Source organism: Patagioenas fasciata, chromosome 20 (genome assembly GCF_037038585.1).
Source record: "Patagioenas fasciata isolate bPatFas1 chromosome 20, bPatFas1.hap1, whole genome shotgun sequence".
In the NCBI taxonomy this organism is placed as follows: Eukaryota; Metazoa; Chordata; class Aves; order Columbiformes; family Columbidae; genus Patagioenas; species Patagioenas fasciata.
In genome coordinates this window covers 6,024,351-6,047,263 of record NC_092539.1, presented here as the reverse complement: position 1 = coordinate 6,047,263, position 22,913 = coordinate 6,024,351, and the positions used below count along the sequence as shown (strand labels likewise).

The window sequence follows — 22,913 nt, the reverse complement described above, 5'->3', positions numbered from 1 at the left end:
CTGACAGACATCGAGAATAAATACAAGATTCAGGAAGGTTGCTTATGTTTTTGGTCGTAGCAGTGAAACAGTTTTGTCTGAAGAAGACGATGAAGGGTTATAATGAAGTCAGAATCTAACGGACAGAAAGAATAGCAGGTAACCAGAGAAAGCCTTTCAATAAGATGTCACAGCCTAAAAATAGCGATAGCAGCAGAAACTAACAGTGACACAACCGGTGGGAGATTACAGAAGGGATCCTGCAACACAAACCAATCCCTCAGCTCCAGGCAGGGACCTTCCCATGACCCAAGCCCAGCCAGAGATCCTGCCTCTACTTTTGTACATGTGGGATTTCCTTAAGTCAGACTTTTCTAAGACGAGCTTCTATTAAAAAGCATGTGACAAAACCCAGAGTGGCACAGAAAGATTCACGATACAGCTTCTTAATGAAGGCTGCAATGGAAATCTTTCTCATTAAAACAAGGCAGGTGGCCAGAGCAAAGCTGATCCCAGCAAGGAGAGGGTCCAAAAGGCCAGGGTGCACTTCCCACCTCCAGCGACCTCTTCCTCGGTTACTTCTGCCACTCAGAGCTCACACACAACATGAACAGCATCAATGTCCCCTCCTTTTACCCCACGTGCATTTAGACCACGAGTTCTTTGAAGGTAGGTGTTTTTTTTCCCTTGCTGCAAAATGAGCAAAACCAGCAAGACCAGATATAATTTATATTTCTCAATCCTACCAGAGTATAAACAATTAAAATGCAAATGTAAACAAGCTGTAAGAAGGGATGAGTGGTTTTGCTCATGTTGCCCAAATTGGAGTGAGAGAAAATAAGAAGGCTTAAAGGTGCCATTCACTAGAGAAACATGGGAGTCAATAAGTGCAACAGCCTTTTGATCAGGTGGAGAAGGGATGTATTATAAACGGGGCCAACTCGCTGAACAGCGAGACCGACAAATCAGAAAACCAAACAACTGAGAAAACCACAAAGCTGTTTCAGGCCAAATCTTCTCCCAAGTGTAAGAAGAGCTGCTGAACTTCATCTCTACTCATGCAAATAGATACAGCAAACTCGGATGCTTCGGCTAAAAACCACAATACCAGAGCTGCGTGACTTCACCTGAGTAGATGAGAATTGCGGTCATCGACACTTAAGTAGGTTTGATTTTCCTTTTGCCTTGTATTTCCCAGCCATTTGGCTGTGGGATGTCTGGGAAGAACACACAAACAGCTGTTTGGAAGCTCCCTCTGAAACCATCGTTGGTCTGATCTGAGTCTGATAGCACCCAGGATGCTCAAACTAAAGCCAACTCATTAGGGACAGAGGAGGCTCGAGCAGGAGGGATGGTTTGTCAGTCTGGGGTTAGCAAAGGGCTGTAATGAAAGCCAGGACGGAAATCTGTCTTGTCCAAGCAAAATACAGTGGGAATGGCAGTGAGGGAGGGAGAGCAAAGGTTTCCTGCACCTCAGGAGAGAGGCTGCAAGACTGAGTGTGGGGGTATTGGGGGAAGATGGATAATTCTGCACTTGGGGGTATTGTAAGGATAACTCTAGGGAGAGCTGCAAACCATTTGGTTATTGTGAAAGCAGTGGCTGGAGAACTACTGAGGATAAACAGAGCAGTCTGTGTAACGTGATGAAGACTATTATACAATGTCCAGCAAGGTTAAGTTTGCTAAAATAATGGTTTAAATGTTGGTGATTCTGAAGAAACTCAACCATTTCTTCTAAGGAGCAGACAGAAGAGTCTGAGGGCTCTGGGAATTGGTATTGAGTCAAAAAGCCAGCTACAATTTCTTAAGCTTGTCCTGAAGAAAAAGTCCTTCTCTTGCCCTGTCCTTCCTCTCTACAAAAGTGAAAAGGCAGTGCAGGACAGGAATGGAAACTGCAGACACAGGAGCCCCGGCAAACAGCTGCTATAATATAAGGAGAGTGGAATCAACTGGCTTGACGCTACTTCCCCCAAGTGCAGTTTTGGGCTGCTAAATCATTCTCTAAAAGCAAACATCTAACAAAAGAATAAAACACCAGACAGGAGGAGGACAATATACTTAATGGTCATTTTCCATTGCCCTCCTGAGCAATCAGAGCCAACAGCAAATGACTGCACCTCCCACTCTTTCAGACTAAATAAGCCCTGCAGTCCAGTATCTGTAGGAGGATGGTTCTCACGACAGCGAGACATTTACACACACAGCTTCATGCTGATGTAGCTCAAGCTGCGTGCTTTTGTACCAGCAGCACTAAATCACTGCAATCGATGCCCAGCTCCGTTCTCCTTTTTCCAAAGTGATTTATATCAGTTTGGTATAAGGCAATTTCCCCTCTCTGAACAGGAGCCGAGGTACCGAACATGAAGCAGCTTTTCCTGGGAATCCAGCTGGTTTGCTTGATCCAGTGAGTTGTGCTGCTTTGTCACATCATGTGTTTTCCCCAAATGCATTCATGCAAACCCACTGTCAGTGTCGTTGGGTTTTCATCCTCCTCCCCACCCTATCACATAATCAATATAAAACCATAAAGCCCAGCGAAACACCAGATAATCTGACAGGTAACATCATCATCAGTGGGAAACAGAGGATCCAAAGAGGAGCTGAGCATGACTGATCTACACCAGAGCTCTGTGGAAAAGGGGATGGGGCAGGTATCATAAAAGAAAGAAAAATCGAAACTGGAGTGTCAAGAAAGGAGGGAGGACGGGAGCAAAGAGACAGCCTGAGTGGAACCAGTACCATGGTGCTGAGTAAGGAAGAGAAGCTAGAAAGGGGTTTTCACATGCAAAATTAAAACACAGTGCAATAAGGGAGTATTCAGATCACCTTATCACCTTTCAGTCCATGTTCTCCAGGGTTTCCCATCAGCCCCTGAAACAAAAGAAAGTCCAGAGTGAGACAGAGCCACCATGAAGACTTGCTCAGGGCTATGACATTGATGTCCCCGATGGGGCTGGTGGCTCAGACCCACAGCACTGGCCAGGCACAGCCCCGAGTTCAAACGCCAACCTGCTCCCAAAGCGTGCTCCTTCACACATTCTTTAAATATCCTTTGTGGTCTGGAGGCACTGGGATTCCGTGATGACTTATACCTACTGCAGACCACCAGCGGGATGTTGTGGTCAGCAGTCCTGTGGCTGCCTTGATGGACAAGCATCCCAACACCCATCCTTTCTCTCAGAACCATCACTGTCACCCATGGGAGGAACAGAATAATCCTCAGCCCTGCCATGGAAGTACAAGAGCTCACACAGCTCAGTTATTCTCTCACCTTTAAGCCTTTTGGTCCTGGATAGCCTATCGGTCCAACAGGGCCCATGTCACCCTAGGAGGAGAAAGAAAATGACTCAGGTCATGAGGTCCAAAACCAACAGAGAGCTGTATGGGGTGTGAAATCCCTCTCCTATTTGGTCCTTCAGTATCCCTCAGTTTATAGGAACTGCACAGCTGATTTCAGCAGAAGCAGCATCCTGGCATGAGCCAAGAGACTTTTAATGTATAGACAGTCTGTATGTAAAATCAGCACAGGCGTTTGCCTTGCAGGCGGGAGGGAAGAAGAGCAGCTCCTATTGGCATCCTGCTGTCTCCACAAAGAAAAGACCCCAAAGCAGCTTGACATGGCCACCAGAGATGTGATCTGTGCCCCACGATCAGCTCACCCGGCCCCGCCGTGCTGCTGCCCCCGAGCACGGCCATGGCCATGGGACGGAGCGTGCTGGGTGTCGGGAGAACGTGGGAGCATCCTGTGCCACAGAAGATACGGGGGGCGGGGAGTGTGGTCAGACTCCTGGATTCACTTAAAAATCAGATAAGAAATTCAGGCTAGTAAATTAAGGGCAGAAATAATGAAAAATTCATTAAGAAACCACTGTGAAGTGGAGCTGAGAAAATTTTTTTTGTATGTTCCTCCTAACTTTTGAATGGATTCGTTGCCTTCTTCTGCTATTTAAGACATTAAAATGTCGAGCTGGTTTAAGACAATCCCGGAGCATGTTTATTCTTGGTGAAGTTACTCATGTTCTCAGAAAGAATCTACCATGGTATTCCCAAGTTCTCTGGAGGGGTCTGAGCGTGCATTAAAAAGGACAGATGGCAAACAGCAAAAAAGGCAACAGTCAAGAAATTTTGACTGTTATTGAGCTCAGATATCTAGAAGAGATATGAGGAGGAACTGGAGGTGAGGACAGAGATGTCATATCAGTGTGGCTATCCTGCTACAGCAAGAAGTCAGCACAGCATCATGAACTGAGGTCTGGAGGAGAAGCTGCAGCCCAGGAGGACACTGGAGCTCAGGGCTGCTGTGTGCACACATACAAAAGAGCCTTCAGAGCCCAGCATTCAACCAGGCTTTGGCCGCTTTCTGCCCATGAAGGGAGGCAGTGATACCGGCACCAGCCTCGCCTGCCATGCGTAAATAAACAGGGACGGCTCTGCTGAAGGAGCGCGCCGCTGGTTGGCAGCCACCGCACTGGGAGCACTGGGAGCACTGGGCCGCAGCCGCCGAACAGATCCCCTTTTCATACCTCCCAGCATAAAGGCTTCTTGTAGAAATGCGTTGACTTAAAGCTTTGCCCATATAGTTAATTAGGAGAGCAAGAGGCTTTAGATACATCTAATTCTGCTCTTCAGCCTCTCTTAAACAGCAAACCCAAACACTTGCAGGGTGCGGGGAGGCGGATGGAGCTCGACTGGTCCCCAGGGGTGGCTGTACTGGGAAGGAAACGATTGAACAGGGACCAGCCCGGAGCAAACACCCAGCACCTTCTGCACCCTGAATTTGCCCCAGTCCCCCACATGCATAGTGGGTACACTTGTTCCACCATATTCTCTGTTTTTCCCCATGGAGTCTGTGATTTCTGGGTTTGGTGCTCTCTGTTTGTGCAACACCTCTGGCAATCAAGGCCTTGATCTCAGCTGACATACACACTCCTTTAACTTAAGATATGGAAAGGCAAAATAGGAAGTTTTTAAGCATTCATTGCAAGTTAAGTTTTCATGGATTATCATCGCCGAGGAGGAATCTTTTTAAAAGAATGCGTACAACTTTTTGCGCATGGAGCGAAATAACTTAAAAGAAATACCGAGACTTAAAAATAACCCATAATAAGTTCAGCTGGGCATTCACTAACCCCCAGCAGAGCTGCCAGGGGATGAGTTGCCACCCATCCTTACAGCCATTTGTTTCCTGCTGGGGAAGAGAGTTATAAAGGGTGGAATTTGCCTGTGTACGTAATTACCCGGATTAGCAATGGGATAGTGATAGTGCACGTACAATTCCTATATACCCAGAGGACAGGCAGATCCTGCCCACAACCTCTACATGAACAAGAACCGTGTGTCCTTAGGTTGCTGCTTACAAGGTCTTGCTTTTTAAAAGACAACAGATCCTGATGTGAAATGGATGTTGCATCTTTAAAGAAATACCCTGATAAATGTTGTCAAAAGGGTGAGTTATCTAGGAAACAGGGGCACTAACAGCAAACCTCTAATCTGCTTCCTTTTACTTAGTAAAGGGTTTGCCCTCCTCCACCTCCCACTCTACCAGGCAACCTCCTCTCTCCTCAGACATCACGCCTCCCCCATGCAAACACTCATCCTGTTCACTGCCACGGGAAGACAAAAATCTGTGCACAGTTGTGTAGGCTGGAAGGGTTAAAGCCCCGAGAAGCCAGATCTCCATTTGTTTTTATACTTACAATGAGTCCAAGGACTCCAGGAGGACCTGGGGCTCCCAATTCTCCCTAAAAGGAAAGACAAACCGACGTGGTTACGGAGACTTTGTAGACAAACAGAGGCTGAAAGGCAGCTCAGTGTTTCAGGAACTGGAGGGAAGGGAAAAGGCCGTCCCTCCCCCTTCCGTCCCCCCCACAGCCCCTTTCCCCAGCCAAACTGATCGAGAGCTTCCATCTTTGCGAGCGCAGCCTCTCCAGACACAGGGCTGCTTGTTGTTCTGCAGTTATTTGCTGACTTCCCTCCCAGGAGCAGCCTGGAGAAAAGAAGCATTTCACTGTGCGGGCAGGGGGCTGTGGGAGCCTGCCCAGGTGAGATGGAGGCAGGGACAGGGACAGGGACAAGGGCAGGGACCAGGGACAGCAAAGCTAAGGTGGGAAGGAGAGGCAAACTTTTGCTCTGCATCAGAAAACATGATTTTTTATATATTTTTTGAGTGGTTAAGAAATGATAAAACTCATGAGAAAAGGAGCATTTGGATGGAAATTAAACTGCGTAATTTGGGGAAAGGGTATGCCAGCTTCTAGTGCTGGCTGATGGGCCCTGGGAGTGTGTTTGGCAGCTCTGAGGCTGTTCCTCCTGTGTCTAAGAGCTGGTTTAAGGTGGAGAATCAGCAGAGTCTTCTGCACTCTGCCTCATCCACCCAGGCTCCAACCCAGACCATCAAACAGCCTTTAGTTTCTAGAAAAAGCTCCTAGACTTCAGGCTGCAGCTTGTGTGCAGGGAGGTGTCTCAGCAGCGCTGTCCCCAGAGCAGGGAACCCAGCACTTGCTCGGAGGAAGAGCCACTTTGAATCACACCTAAGTCACTACGTACAAGGTGTTTCAAAACGGTGGACTCAACACGTTACGATTACACAAAAATTTGCAAGTGAGTTATCAAGTTTTGGTGATACCTTTCTATAGATGCTCTGTGTTCCCTCCACCTGCTGTACAGATTGAGAGTTTCACTCAATGGGCAGTCCGTGGTTGCAGAGATGTAGTGATTTCAAATTCCATCCATCTTTTTGAAACACCCTGTACTTCAGCAATCCCTATGTGATGCTCAGCCCGTCCCCACGTCTCCCTTGGTGGATCACATTGACAGCAGGTTGCCTGGCAGGACAAGGACTGGCTCTTACACAGCTCCATCTCCAATGGGGCCTCTCAAAACAAGTGCATTGGAAATGCTAAACTTCCCGTTGGCTCAAACAACCCCTATGCTCTGGATCACACTGGCTACTTTCTTTGACAGCCCAGCTCAGTTTATGGTGCACATCTGGTGGAGTCCCCTTCAGTGCAATAAAGCTCCCCTTTTATGGAAAGATTTGCCTGGTGAAAGAATGAAAGAGAAGGGGACGCAACACGGCTGAACGTGCTTGGCCTCCTTGGGTAAAGGGTTACGTGTGTTTATTTTATGGGAAGTGGAGTAAAGGACTATTGGGCAAGCACACACAAAAAAGCGTTTCATAATCTCAACCAGCCTAAAAATTGCTTTTTTATGGCCGGTTCCTTTCCTGCATACTTGGGACATCTGTGGAGCAATTGTTCCTCACGGGTGGGATTTCTGCATCCCCAGAGCTGCTGTAATAAGGTCGGCTTCAAACTTTTAGTCGAGGCCTGGCATTACGAGGCTCTGTAAGAAGAGGGAATACAAGCAGGGATGCTGAGCACAGGAGCTGCGTGGTGGCATCCCAGGGTTTCCCAGGGAGCTCTGCAGGCTCCGAGGGTGGCTGGGATGAAGATTGGGTGGATGGTTGGCTCTTGGTCCCACCAGCTGTGGGAGGAACAGCCTAGATCTGAGTTACGTCATGTGGGTATTGCTCAAGAGGAAGGGTAAATGTGGAAACCCATGGGCTCCTGTCTAACACAAGAGGATTTCCTCTTGGAAGAGGAGGGGGTGGATTCTCCTGGGAGAGGGGGACAGGACTAGTTGGTAATTTGAGCCATTCCCTGGCCTGGGAAATGGAGGATTTACAGGTGCTCTTTCCCGGCTATCAGTAATGACAGGGTGCTCCCTGACCTACAAGGAAAATCAGGCTCTATTCTCCTTTTTTCAGTGCACGAACTGGGCACTGGGACAAGAGACAAGAAGATGAATCAACAGCCCTCTCCTACATCTAATTCCTGTGATTAAGAGACTAATTGGAGTGGCTAAAGCACTCCAGGAGCGGGGGATCTGGAATGTGATGGCTCAACTGTTCTCAGCAAGTTGATAGGAGGGGAAAAAAACTCTCCTGTGGTTGGAAAAGCCCTTGCTCTGTCTGGCGGGGATGGAAAGATCAGAGACCGTCGGTTTCAGCCATCACCGAGCGACGGCAGCAGCGTAAGTGCTCGGTGGATCAAACGGGATGGGGCAGCTCGGGACCCGCGGCAGCCGCCCGCCTGCCTATGATTGAACTGCATCCTCCACCTAGCAAACTCGGCATATCTGTGTGTTCCACAAACAGACTTCCCGGCATTTTTCTGCGTCTGCGACTCTACTCGTGACCCTGTGAACCTCCCTTTAAGTCAGCCGAAACAGTCTGTTTTCATTCTACAATCTCCAAGGCACATTAATATTTAAAAGCCGTTGATAAGATGAAAGAAGAGCAATCGTTCTGGATGAATTAACGGAAGGGACCTTTGCTTCTCTGCGATGGTCTGGGAACTGGCATCCAGCTAACATTGAGCACATCTTCTGAATGGGGCTTAGACGACTTGCAAATTTAAAAGAAAACAAAACAAGTTGTTTGGAAAAAGAAGTCTTTCTGACCTCCAGGATTCTTCCTGGTGGGCTGACTGGAAACAGCAATACAATCTAGAAGGTCTTCTACTTTGGGACTACTGATTCCACTCTGACCCATGGCTTAAGTTGATTGAAGGATGGGAAAAATCCTGCAGAAGTATTCCTTGGGAATCTAATTCTTTCTGTTCACTGCATTTGTGACTCTTGTGTTGAATTCCCACAAAGGCTGGAGTGTAGCTGAGCTTGGCCTGCTCGTTAGTGTTGCTTGTGAAAATAACTTTTATGCTGCAAATATGACAAATGGGACCTTGAAGACTCATGCAGAGTGGGTTACTTCACACAAATCATTCCATCAAACACCAAGAGCAGTGCTGAGATTATGTGTGAATAACCAAGACAGCAAGAATTTCGGAGATGAATCAGTACTGCTCACATGCTAATTGAGGGAGAATCAACAAAGCCACACAGAAAATAATTTAGAATAATTAGTACATCTGAGAACTTTTTCAATCCACTAGGGCATGCTTTATGAGTAGCGGAAAACACAGCACATAGCCAACTGTTTGGTATTAAGTGCTACAAGAGCAGAGCAAAATAAACCTTATCAGCATCCAGCTGCTTAAATAGTCTCTGGAACCATCCTGACCCAATTCCCAGGAGACACATCCCATTCTTGGAGAGCCAGCAGGGGTCAGATGAAGACCGGAGAGAGGCCAAGAACTCAGGAGCCTCGGGACTTCTCCCCCTGCTGTGCCAGGGCCGGCTGGGGCAGCAGAACCCTGAGCTGTGGTGTCTGTCTGTCTGTCCCTCACCACGCCCAGACACCAGAGTGGGGAATCTGGCACTTTTTGCACCAGTATTAACGTTCACTTCAGAAAAGGAAAAGTACTGAGCTTGGAGCACTTTAGAATATTACTTCTACAGGCTAGGGAGGTGCAAACCAGGTGGTATCAGCTCGCTAACCTGCATCAGAGAATGAAATGTGGTGGAAAGGAGAGGACCAGTCTCTTTATGTATCTCAGAGCTCTATCCAACTGAGTACATGACCTGCTCCTCTGAGGGTTTATGTGCACTCAAGCCTGCGGTGCCTCATGGTGATACGTTCCTCTGTCTGTCCCATGTCCCCGTTATGTTCATACAAGGCTCCACTCAGAGCACACCAGTCACCAAGGTGATTCCTGCAGCCGCCACAGGCTTTACATCAGGCCCTGTGGTATGGACAACATGCTCCAAACATCGCCTGCTCACGAGGAGCAACAGCCCTACCTTTTCTCTCTTGATTTTTCTTCTAGTCATACCCTAGAAAGCATTTATCAAGACCAAGGTGCAAGAAAGGCAATAGGTGGAGACAGAAAGCAAATGGCAATATGGTGACCTGGCAGTTACAGGGTGTTGAGACAAACGTGGGAATTTGCAGCATGCTTGAGCAGGGCAGGGATGTACATTTGTTCTTCAGGAGGGACAAAACCAAAATGCTAGAAGCTGCCACCAAACTTTAAAGCTTCTTTCATCTCTAACTAGCATGATGCTCCAACTAGTATGACACAGTACATGGTCCTGTCTACTGCAAGACAAAGAGAGAAGGGGAAAAGCTCTCAACTTACTGGGTTCCCATCGATGCCTGGAGGTCCTCGTTCCCCAAAATCACCAGGAAAACCCTGAGAAGAGGAGGCAAACACAAGTATTTGTTATTGATGCACACAGGTGTAAAGGTAACCAGCTTAACAAGCGCTCCCCCTGCACCCAGCGCAGCGTTTCGGTAGGCAGCAGCTCACAAAGAAACATGGACCATCCATCCTCATCCAAACCATCCCTGCTCCACCAGCACAGCCGCCCAGCGAGCGGCTCCGCGAGGCCAAGAGCTGATTCACCGCTCTCTCCTGGGGCCAGTGAAGGGCAACCACAAGTACCGTTCAACTTATTAACTAATGGGAGCCTTGAGAGGAAGAATCAGCGAGGAGAAAGGAAGGGCCACGCTGTGAAAAGCTGCATCGCTGGGGCTGCTGGACCTGGCACGTTCTTGTCCCACAGGCTACGTCCAACCTTAATCAGCATTTTCTTAGCACCAGTTGTCAGCGCTGGGCACGCTTCATATGGCAGCATCACATAGAAAGGCAACGTGAGTGAGCAGAGCAGAGAGAAGGGGTGGAAATAGGTGCTCCTGTCTTCGTTTTGGTTCACTCAAGTACTCCAACATGTCCAACTAGGAATACACAGCCCTGAAGATTATGCTGTATAGTTTACACGTGAAATTATAATCCCGCATTCGGAAGATCAGATTCTGTATTGAAAGATACAGTGTTTCTATCCTCTTTCAGAAGAAATATCCACCAGACATGAGATACAACAAAATCATATTCTGGGCTAAGAGATCCCACCAGAAGGATGCTCTCTCTCCCTGCCTGCTCCCCTGTATACTACAAACACTGGTTACCTTGGGAAAGCAAACCTGAAGGAAGCAAAACACGACAGCCAACAGCAACACACTATGTGGAAACCCATCAGCACCACTGAAATTTGAAATGATCACAGCAGAGAGAACAGGAAAACTATACTGGGAAGCTCTGCAGTCAGAGATGTCAACCAAGACCTCCCTTCACCTTTGAGGGTTTACAGCTCCTGGTCAACACAACCAGATAAACAGATACTTAGTCAAACCTATGGTGAGAGATAGGAGACCACCAAGCTCAGAGCCAGCATTTCACCTCTTCTGTACCAATTCCCTACAGCATTCAGCACACACTTCTGAATGGACACAAGCTACCACTTGCTTGGACTCAATACTTCAATTTTATGGGCATCACTGTGCATGGGAAAGTTGTCCGACTCCTTCCAGCTGGGCACTGTGTCCCCTGAGCCCGTGCACACACCACGAAGCTGTGGTCAGCAACCACTGGAAACGGCCTCCTGCCGTCTAGAGACAAAGACCTCAAATATAAAATGAAGGCAGAGGGATTTACAATTTTCTCTAATGAAAAAAAGGGGGAAAATAACTCTGCTACATGCTGAATCAATAAGATCGGAACAGGGATGCGCAGGGAAATTCATTGCTCAGGCAAGACCAAAAAAACCAAAAAAAATCCCGTCTTGGAATATTCTGCTGTTTACAGTTGTACAACTTGCCAAGGAAAACATGAGTGTGCACAGACTGATACTGTACTTGTGCTGTTACGGATTTCACTCACAGCCCTCAGCACCCCCACCGCTGCATCTTCCCTTTCTCAGAGGACAGAACTGGGCACAGCGACCATGGATGTCACAGAGCTGGGCACAGCGACCATGGATGTCACTGAGCTGGGCACAGCGACCATGGATGTCACTGAGCCGCCTGGCCCTGTGGCTGCTCAAGTGCCTTCTGTCAAGTTAAGGTCTTGCCAATGCGGGAAGGTTTTACTACCCTGAATAGTAAAATTTAATTGATATTGCTACAGCAGCATAATATCACCTAAAGGAATGCTTGCTCCAGACTAAGAGCATTTTCTGAATTTGGTTTAAATCTCTTCCAATGTGATATAAACAATGCACTCCTCTGCCAGAGTAAAAGTGTCCAGATAAGGAACTACTCAAATTCGTATTTCCCACTAATATCTTTTCGTGCCTCAGTTTCTAGTACTAACCTCACTGCTTGAAGATAAAGACAAGGGAGATTTGAGGCACTTGGTAACAGAGTTAATAAAAATCAAGCTTTTACACAGCCTTTCCAACAGCAGATCTCCAAGTATTTAAAAAAGCAGATTATTCCCATTTTGAAGGCAGAGAGCCGAGTACCTGAGGTCACTTGGCCAATGCTGCCCAGTAAGAGATTCGACAATAAAACCTGTTCACAGCACAACGCGGCTCCCCCCAGAGCAAGGATTTCTGTCCATCCTCGAGATGGGATGGAAAAGGGGCAAAGTGGCAGGAAACAGAAGAAAAAGCCCAGAATAGCGAGGGCTGGCATCGGCACTCAGCAGCAAAGCCTGTCCTTGCCAATGCCTGATTGTCCTTTAGATGCCACCTGCTCTGCTGGCACGAGCCCCCTCCCAGGCCCAGATCGCAGGGCAATGGGTGCTCCCTGAGCTGCAAAACAAACCCAGAGGAGGAGACAAATGGAAAGAGCAGCTTCAATTCAGCTAACCCCAGGCAGCCTAGCTCAATATTTGAGCTTGGCAACGCGAGCATGAACAGTCTTTCGCACATTAAATGAGACCAAGGCTGGTGGCTGCGGCGTGAAGGAGATTTCAGCATCCCTACGGTCTCCAAAGACCCAGCCCAGGTTGGGAAAGCCATCCCACCAGCCCTGTGCACAGCAGGAAACAATCAATCTTTCAAGCCCCTAATGAAAAAGCAAGTGCTTTCTTTCCATGGGGTAAGCAGGAGCTATTTAAACCACAATAACAGTTCCAGTGACCACAGTGTCCTAATTTATGGGATCTCACACGTCTGTAAAAGCCATTTTTTTTTCAGTGCCCCCCCCCCCGCCTGAGCCTGAAGGACAGCGATGTTCCTCAGGAACAAACCCAGTGCTATTCAACCAAAACAAGCAGCCTAGGAATTACAAGCAGACTTTGTTACCCCGTTTGTTTCATCCCTGTAAGCAGCGGCTCCTCTCCTCTCCTCTCCTCTCCTCTCCTCTCCTCTCCTCTCCTCTCCTCTCCTCTCCTCTCCTCTCCTCTCCTCTCCTCTCCTCTCCTCTCCTCTCCTCTCCTCTCCTCTCCTCTCCTCTCCTCTCCTCTCCTCTCCTCTCCTCTCCTCTCCTCTCCTCTCCTCTCCTCTCCTCTCCTCTCCTCTCCTCTCCTCTCCTCTCCTCTCCTCTCCTCTCCTCTCCTCTCCTCTCCTCTCCTCTCCTCTCCTCTCCTCTCCTCTCCTCTCCTCTCCTCTCCTCTCCTCTCCTCTCCTCTCCTCTCCTCTCCTCTCCTCTCCTCTCCTCTCCTCTCCTCTCCTCTCCTCTCCTCTCCTCTCCTCTCCTCTCCTCTCCTCTCCTCTCCTCTCCTCTCCTCCTCCAGCAGCCTGAGGAGCCCGAACCAAGGGAGAACACATAGGGCAGGGAGACCATTTTATGGCACTGGCCGACAGGCAGGTAGCAACTGGCAGCCCATTGCAGGAGACACCCAGAGTCTTTCGACCTTTCCAAAGCGAGTGCAGAGGTTTTTGTTGGTACAGAAAATCCACCGTTTTTCAGAGTGCGACTGTTTTTCCAGAAAGTCTAGTCCCTGGAAATTATGTTCAAGAATTGGGACAGCAAGGAAAACACTCCAGTAAAAAATACGGAGCCCATGCATCCTGCCTGCTCTGTGGGAGGGAGGGGACATGCAGAGAAGGACCAGGGACCGGGAAGGGATGGCAAATGGCAGCAGAGCTGGGAGGAAAACGCTCAAATAACAAGTTCTGTTGGCCGGGGGGCCAGCGGGGTGCTCCTCCTCAGCGGGGTGCTCCTCCTCAGCGGGGTGCTCCTCCTCAGCGGGGTGCTCCTCCTCAGCGGCTGCACTCAGGTATGGCAAAACTTTTGGCTCTATCTCACAGCTGGGAAATACAGAGACGAGGTGAAGAAGGAATGAAACAATCCATTCAGCTGAATGGATTTCACATTGTGTGAAGGAGAAGTTCAATGAAAGAAGCAAGATGAAGCTTGAAGAGGTGTTGGAGGAAAAGCATCCGAAATGGTTTGCACTAAGCAGGATTCAGGTGCTTTGGTGCTCTCCTGTCCTCACCCCAAGCAGAGCTTTACGGTGGTTGCGAAATTTGTCCTCACTGCACTGGGTGGAGCTGAGGAACCACTGTTAGAGGGGAAACTGAGGCAGAGAGAGATGCAAACTGATTTATCCCAGGTAACACTGAGAACGCTGAAGCTGACCCAGTGACTCAATCTCTAAGATCCTACAACAGCACCTCAATTCCTGCTCATCCACCCTCCCTGCAAAGGGCGTCCTTCCATATGCCAAGAGACCCCTGCTGAGAACAACCAGCCCCAGACAGACACTGGAACCAGCTCCTCCTGCATCAGGGGTTTGCATCCCGCTCCACCTCTCCGTTCAAAGGGCTGCTCCTGGGCTGAGTAGATGCCACCTCTTCTTGTCCCCTGTCCCTGGAAGCAGCTGTCCCCAGGGAAGCAGAGATGGGTGAGATGCGCCGGGTCCTTCGCTTCCCCAGGGCCTTTTCAGGTGTGCACATGTGGGTGGGTGTGTTGTATGTACACAACATCTGATTCCATTTAAAACGCTTTTCCTGACGGAGTAAGGGAGGCAAGTCTGGCAGCCGCTGCTCCGAGGAATCCTGGCAGGTCTTCACGCCAACAGAATCCTTCTCCAAAAATAGGATTTTATTTTCCTGTTGGCTGAAGGTGAAACTGCTCAAAACCAACCAGCCCTCCTGTCTTGTCTGCGAAAGACTCTATTTGCCAGTTGGCTTTGACAAGGTGAATCTCTGCCCAGGAGCCTCCCCAGGGATGGAAATTGAAAGTCAAACAATTTAAATAAACAACAAAAAAAAGAGGCAGTGGTGGGGAAGCAGGGCTGAGAGTGAGAGAAGGCACTCACTGGAAAAAAAAAAGGAGAATAAAATAAACAAGTGTAGCTTATGTTGGCAGCTTAGGGCTCTGAGAACGTTCGTGATGGGGAGAGCAGACGCGAGTCCCTCGCAGGTGGGTGCGGGGGGTGGCTGGGCCAGACCCAGCGCTGGTTCCCAGGGCGGCGAGAGCCACCCCGATCTATTCTAAAAACCTGGGTTAACAAAGAAAAATTATAGCAAAGAATTGACTTAGACAGTTAACAGGAAAAATCCCTAGTTCTTTAGCAATTTTTAAATTTGAATTCCAATATTTCTTTAAAATGTTTCTCAGTGTTTAGAGGGAAGTACAGCTCCATTCTTCCTCCTTTTTTTTGGTAGGTAGCAAGGTCTCAGTGACGAAAGAGATGTGGCTGGAGCTTCAGCAGCCCATGTGAGCCATGATAATCGGTGCTGTAGGTGAGATGGGTGCACGCCTAGGTCATGTTTCTTGTAAGAAAAGCCATATGGGCTGCCTCTTTGCATCCACAGGGAGCCCATTTGATTTTTACTCATGATTTGTTGAAGAAGAGATACTTTGAAATGCTATTACCAGTTTCCCAAATCTCAACTCGTGTGGTGCCGGAGACTCTCGCTTGGCTCACTCCAAGCGCAAGGAAGGACCTCGGCTGCATCCAAAGCAGAGAAAGGGCTGGAGCAACAAGAGAGGAGATGTTTGTTCTCTTAGTCCCTACAGAAAGGGGCAACATTTACTTTTCTCGGTAATTTGTGGTTATGCCAGCCTGTCCAGACGCATGGCAAAACATGTTCCCTCATTGTTTGCACGGACAACAGCTGAGACCGTGTAACTTGGCAAAGCCCCACGCGCTTACGTTCACCACTAAGTTATCTCAGCCATATATCAAAAGGTTGGGGGAAGCTGTAAAATGAAACCTTCCCAACCCAAAGGTAGCCCTGCTTTTGCTATCTCATGTCTCTCACAAGGTAATATCTTTTCATATGAGGCAACAGCCTTCCCAATTTGGAGTGGAGTGTAAAATTATCACACGCATCTCCAACAACTTATCAGATGCAGCAAAAAAGAATATATTGAGGCTTGGTGTTCACTGGAGGCAGGAGTTAAGACATTAACTTTATAAGTTAACATGGAAGAAGACAGCAGACGTGAAAAATAGCCTGGCAAGAAGGCGCCGCTGCGTTACAAGCTGAGAGCTGGCAAGGGGGACGCCGGCTGTGGTCAGCTCATAGAAATCGGATGCCAGATTCGGCAGCTTGCCACCGCGATGAGGCTCAAACGAGTCCTGAGGCCACGCTCGGGCGGCTGCCAGGTCACAGCTGGCTCTCACAGCCTCCACGATGTGGCTGATAGGCAGAGGGACGGGAGACTTCTGGACTCACCTGTGCACTCATGCTTACTACTTGAAATCCACATACCACTTTATGGCAGCTCTTCCTTGACATCTAAGTGGTGATCTTTGGCTTTTACAGGCTAAGTTTTAGCTACTGAGCTCAAAGGAGAATCGAGTGTATTACCCCTGTCTTGCACACAGCCCGGAAGAACCACACAGCCAGTCTGAAGCTGCACACCATGGGGATAAAGCAGGGCCCGAATCCTCCTCCTCCTCCTCCTGTGCAGGCACTGAGCGCTGCAGGATCTCCCCACCTTGCCTTGGCAAACGCCAACCGCTCTCACAGAGGTGTCAGCATTCCTGGCCACGCATCCCGGGTACAATCCAGCCCACGGACCCTTGGGGCCAGAGCTTTTCTTTCATGAGGTGTTTGCATGGTACCTGACATAGTGATGCTCCAAGCATTCAACGAAGCTCCAGGTACAGGACCAGCAGTCCTCAGACAAACCCAAGAATTAATAACTATGTCTTGCTCCTTCCTTTCTATTCCTTTTAAAATAATTCTACTAATAAAACATTGTAAGCAAAAGTCAGGCGTAAGATAGCACAGCTGGTGCAGTACTGATATTCTACATGAAAAAAGAGATCTAAGCACCTATCAGTAATGAAGATGAACAAAACGAAGAGCTCAAAGCTCTTTGGGTACATTTTCTGAAACTTTCCTTTTAAGTCTCTTTCTCTAACAGCGTTTGAGAACTTCTGAAAACATGACACTCTATTTGAAGTTTAATATAACCTGCAGTGCAGACATCTCTGATCCTGGCTACACATCTCCCATAGCAGAAGAAAAGTGCATATCACTACCTGCACCTCCTCTTCCTGCAGGTCACCTCCTTCAGTGACAGCACATCTCCTTTCCAAAGATGAACGAGGGCTGATATATCACCTCTGTGTGCCAAGACAGAAGGTAACAACAGCTTCTCTCATTCCTTCCCCCCGCACGGTGCGGACCACAGCCCTCATAGCAATGGGGCCTTTTATCCTTCTTGCTTTTTTTCTTTTGCCAGCTGCTCAACCGAATACTTTAAAGATTCACAACATCACGATAAAAAGCCATTCCTTTCAGCCACTGCGTTGGCAAGACTGAAGTTTAACCAACCAGCCGCTTCAGCTCCAGACCTCCAGCATACCCCTAAACCAGCCAGCAGATCCGAGACACACAGACTGCTGTTATTTCAGCCTCCCTAGTGCATTGTACTTTAATCCCAATTGTCTCCCTAGCCAACCCCTAACCCTCTCCTTGCCCAAGAGTTCACCATGGCTCATACATTACAAACGCATTCGCCTCCTATGTTGCGGATGCGCTGCAGGGAGAGCGGAGCGGGAGGTGGAGCCGGCTGTTTCCACGACAGATTCACCATGTCCCTCACAGCTCTGCAAAACTTAACTTCCCTGGAAGGGTTTCAAGGTCTGACTCATATCCAGTTCTTCTATTTTAATCATTCCCTCTTACATCACCCTCGGAGGCCCACGGTGTCACATGCAAACTCCCCCCGTCCCCCTCTGCTCAGCATCTAATCTGCGGCTGTCTCTCATCCCAAACAAAACTAGGTAGAGAAACAGATTTGATATCAACTCCTTCCCTACTTCCCAGAGCATTTACCACCTTTGGAAACCCTTATTAGCCACCATCCAAGAGCTCTCTGTTGCACTGACAACACTGAAGGAGAACGGTAGCAGTAGCCACGTTAGCAAACCTAAAGCTGTGTGGGGATGTGAGCAACCAGAAAAATCCCTTGCAAACACTGTGAACCAGCTGGGAGACAGCCCAGGGCAGGAGATAAGTGTTGGGAAAAGAACCAGGTCAGTTGGTTCCTATTTTCCGTTCTCCCAGTCACTTCCCGAATAACGCTGGATGTCACTTAATCTTTTTGTTCACGCTCGGTATTACAAATCATCAGCATCAGTTCATTCAAGATTTCTTATTAAACCCGATATCATGCAATGGGAACGGAGCCAAAACTCTCTGAAAGAGCCGAGTAGAACAAAGGTGCTCAGGCGCAGCTGTTTAATCCCTTCTCTAGATCCCAGCCTAAATACCTCCGTGGTTGAGAGATTCCCCGCTGATCTCAGGGGAGCCTCTTGTTTGTAACAGTGACTGCCAGACACAAACCCTTGCCTGGAAGATGCCAAACTCGAGCCAAACAAGAGCTGGAACGCCTGGAGGCTCCAGCGTGCTCCGTGCAGGGACACAGAGCAGAATCCCTGCACATAACGACTGTTGCTTTGTTTGTTTTGCTCTGGTCAATGAGTCACCGTTACATATACTGCTCTCTGCAATTATTCATCGCAGACGTTTCTGGTGTAACCAGCGGTTTACAAAACCGTAAAATCTGGTAGAGATTTCCACTGCCTCCAACGCCAAAATTTGCTTGACATTCCCTCACCCCAGAGAGAGGGGAACAGCCAGCCGGGCTGAATGTGGCACTGTTGGGATGTTTGTGAGGCTTTTACTGGGAGAACACCAGCAAGCAGGAGGCATGGGACTCCTGGAAAGCACACGTTTGCGTGCGAGGGTGACAAGGGGAAAGCACTGCATTTTTCCGTGTGTGGGTGAGTGGACATTTATAAGGAGCCTGTGAGCACAATGATGTCAAGAGAGTGAGAGAAATTCAGGCTAACACGAAGAACAAGGTGTAAAGGCAGTGAGACACCAGAGCATGAACATGCCCGATCTCTCTGCTAACTCCCGGAGCAAAAAATCTTGATAGATTTTGGCAAAGGAAGCAGGCTGATGTGGGAAAGGCTTTCCTTTCTGTCCTTTCCTTGTTTCCTCTGCTCATTTCGGTACTTTTCTCACCTGCTTTTATTTTGCCTTTTGCTACAGTCAGCACAAACCCTTTCTTCTACGCACCTCTCAGAGTTTCCACCTTGTATTCAGCTCTCCCTGCAAACACCTCTTCCTCCTGGCCAAGCCTCAAATCGACCTGATCTCCTCGCTCCTCAAAGGTGCCTTCATCTGATCTGCTTTAACTCTCTACCACCACCAAGGACAAAAATGTTTCTATACAAAAGTGCACGTTTGTTATGCAAATCAGGATGGTACAAGGGTTGGAGAGAATTGCAGCAAAAAGAGTCAAATGCAATGGGAGTAGCGGGAGCACGGAGCAGTGAATGTACCAGAGTGAGCACAGACACCTGGGATGCTGCAGTCACGGTGGGAATTACAAAATGCACTCAGGGAAGAGGCTGGATGGAGGGCAAGATGTTGCAGAAGAGAATCTGAGAAGTGTAGGATCCAAGGGAGCATGGAGACAGTGCATGAAAAAAGAACAAAAATGCCCGTGGAGTGGACAGAGCATGAAAGAAAGGAAACGAACAATATTGGTATCTTCAGGTTTCTTCCTGCTTGAGAATAGAGACACGGAAAGGTTTGTTTGATCTCCCCATTTAGTTCCCATCAGAAGATATGAAGGGACCCAGCCAAAAGCCAGATGTTTTGTTTCCAGTTTCATTCAACAAGGTCTGCATAATAGACGAGGAAAAACTTTACCGGCCTACCCATCTTGCCCCTCTTCCCGGAAACTCCAGGGATCCCCTGCAAGGAAAACACACAGAGAAAAAGAGAAGAAAATAATAGGTCTGGTTGAGAAAGCAAACAGCCAACCAACAATACAAAACAAAACTAGGAGAGAAAGGGGAATGCGAAACAGGCTAATGACTGCGGCATTGTTCAGGAATCAAAATGTCAGCTACTCGCAGTCAGCTGCGAGAGCAGAAGACAATTAATTAACCTTCACCCGCTAACTACGGCCCTCCCCGAGGACACACGCAGGCAGCATCCACACCCAGGGCAACTGGCTGGGGCTGTGCTTAGCAGGAGCAGTCATTAAGCTACTGGTCTGGAACCAAACGAAGGCCGCCGCCAAGGCACTCGCTGGAGAACTTGTGTTTATGTTTCTTATTTAGTTATACAAGCATTAAATCAGCGACTCTAGAGCGCGGGGTTGTCCCCTCCCAGGCAGGCACACACACACGCGCTCACTCCCACACGCTCCCGGGGCCTCTCTTGTTCTGGAGCTTGGGTTTGAGGGAGGAGAAGCTGGAATAGAACAGTCTTTGTCTTACAATGACCTTCCTTAGGAGCTCTTGCAGGAGGAAGAGGGGGTCCTTGGGTGGGTACAGACCAGGAAGGTGGGGGGACATGGGGGAGAAGAGCAAAATAGCAAGGGAGGTCCTGCAAAGCTCTGAATGTGTGGGTTCGGAGAAGGCACAATGAAAAGGTTGGGGAAAGAGGGGACACATGGGAACAACAGCCACAGCTGCCCGTCCAACAGGGCCCAGTCTTGACTGCCCAACTGGAAGGAGAGACGTCATCAGAAAGTCCCCGGCACTGTCACCTCCAACAGCCAGGCTCCTTCCAGACACCTCCAGCTGGACACCCAAAACACTGGGGCACTGTGGATGGGATGTCACTCCTGTGGGAACGGGGAATTTCCAGGGACATTCTCCCCCTGCCCCATCGCACTAAGATGAACTAGTGAGGAGGGGGAGGAAGGCAGGTTTTTAAGTGAAGGACAATATAGAAAAACTCCTCTCTATGCAATGGTGAGGTCTGATGACCCTGGGCTTTCCTGAGCTGAGTGACAACATCACACAGGGACACAGGTCTTCATGCAAGGGTAGAAACAGGCTAAAGAAGGTTTGGTTAAACATCAGGCATGCTTGCCTCTTGAGAAGGTTACAACAGGCTCTGAAGAACTGCATTCAAGTGACACACCGAGGTTTTTTTCACAAAATACTCACTCGTTCTCCATCAGCCCCTGGTAGCCCAAATAATCCTGGGAGACCAATATATCCCTAAAGAAAAGAGGAAACAAGTAGTAAAGATACATTCCTCCATTAGCAACCAGTCAGCCTGTGTTTCCTGAACAGCAGAGCATCCTCCAGCGTTGGTCAATGGCAGCCGTGAAGAAATAAACCTTGAGGCAAGTGTATATGCCCATGGACTGCATGGTGCTGGCTTCCACGATGTAGTCCAAGGGCACATACCCTCACACCAGGGATCATGAGGACTCCAGGCAGCAAGAAGCCAGCAAGAAGAAACCTTACCTGGGCTGGCTCTGAGTATACCTGGGGGAAACGGAGCTCGGTTCAAGGTTAGCAAGAGTGATGGCAAAAGGAATCCACATGCCCACACCTCCTTTTGTCTCTGCAAAGGCTCTTTCCCTGCCTCTGGCGCTCATTCCCAACCGTGTTGTGAAAACGTCGTGTTGTACCAAGCTTGTCTTGTGTCACATAGGGGTCACACGCTGCAGCCCCTTCTCACACAAACACCTTCTCCTGGCACGTGGGGCTGCCGACCCCCCTGTTGCTGAGAGAGGAGCGAGCGGTCACGGCTCTGCCTGAAGCCTCTCCCTGCAAACTCAGCGGTACCACCAAGACCCTTTGCAAACACTTTGTCAGTCCCAGTAGCATGGGGGGGCTGAATGTGACATTGCAGGCTCTTAAGGCTGGTGCACAAGGCTCAACTTTGCATAGACACAGATCCTCCGACACCCAGTTGTAAATAAGCCTCCTTTGCACCAACACGTTTCTCATAAAATCTGCTCCTTTCACACAAAATCTGCTCCTTTCACACTCATCGGCAGGCATCGCGTTTTCAAGTAGGCGACATTTCTCTGCAGCCTTGGGATCCTGCTAAGACAGGACACAAACGCCGCGTTTCCCTTCCCTTGCAACAATCGAAGCCTTGTGTTTAATCCTCTTTGCTCAGCAGTTAGCACAAAGTTACCTTGTGTGCCGGTCCTTTGCAAAGGACTAATTTGTGCCAAACATGCAGAATCAAGAGGAAGTGAATTTCAGCAGGGAGCCCCCTCAGTGGCACCTCGCTGTTACCAGAGTCAAGTGTTAACACTGATTTTCTATCATCTTTCTTTCTCCATCGTCGCTAAGTCCCTTACTGTTGACCCCGACAAATATTTTCACCAGTCCACTGCTCCCTTTAGGTTGCCCTTCCGTTAGGGATGACACCTAGGCCGGGAAATACAGCCGCATTAAAATGATGCTGTCTGTGCCTCCTGAACCCCAAGACAAACCATAGAACTCCTGAACCACTTCCTGCAGAAGGACAAAAAGAAACAGAAGTGGGGGATGGAGAAGAGCCCGCGGTTGGCTCCCTCAATCCACCAAATACAGGGATCTCACCTTAAAATCCAATTCTGACTGAGAAACGGCTTTCTTGGGTAGCTATAAATATTTCAGTCCTGAGCACTCAAAGTGAAAAATCATTTTCTAGTCTTACATTCTGCACATCTCCCGCATGATAATTACATGAGGTCCTGGTTAGGCCAGTGAAACAGATGCACCAGGGGGAACTCTATCGCTTGCAGAAGTGAGGTGAGCAAGCTGCGCTATCTCAGATCTTCCTGCAGGACATGGAACACGCCATCTCCTTCCCAGCCCCGGAATACAGCTGGCTACAGGGTCAGCATTGTTTATTCCTTGCAGTTTTCCCAGTGATGAAAGCCAGCTGGTTGAATTTACTGCATATAGAAAACGTATCACATGTCAGAGAAAGGGGGGAAGTTATTGGCTCAGAATCTCATTGTGAGTTTATAATTGCAGGAAAAGAACAAAATGTGATTAACGAGAGTCTTAATTGGT

General features: G+C 48.6%; 1 protein-coding gene across 2 annotated transcripts in view; it reads right to left on the bottom strand.

The window, feature by feature from the left end:
* Window positions 1-22,913, bottom strand: part of LOC136110308 (uncharacterized) — a 148,075-nt gene that overhangs the window by 77,379 nt on the left and 47,783 nt on the right. For both annotated transcript variants that reach the window (XM_071817459.1, XM_071817458.1), the window contains 6 exons: window positions 21,054-21,107; window positions 19,801-19,845; window positions 10,020-10,073; window positions 5,676-5,720; window positions 3,251-3,304; window positions 2,806-2,850 (listed from right to left, as the gene is read on the bottom strand). In XM_071817459.1, coding sequence (XP_071673560.1) covers window positions 2,806-2,850; window positions 3,251-3,304; window positions 5,676-5,720; window positions 10,020-10,073; window positions 19,801-19,845; window positions 21,054-21,107 — 297 coding nt within the window. The remainder of the gene's footprint in view (window positions 1-2,805; window positions 2,851-3,250; window positions 3,305-5,675; window positions 5,721-10,019; window positions 10,074-19,800; window positions 19,846-21,053; window positions 21,108-22,913) is intronic.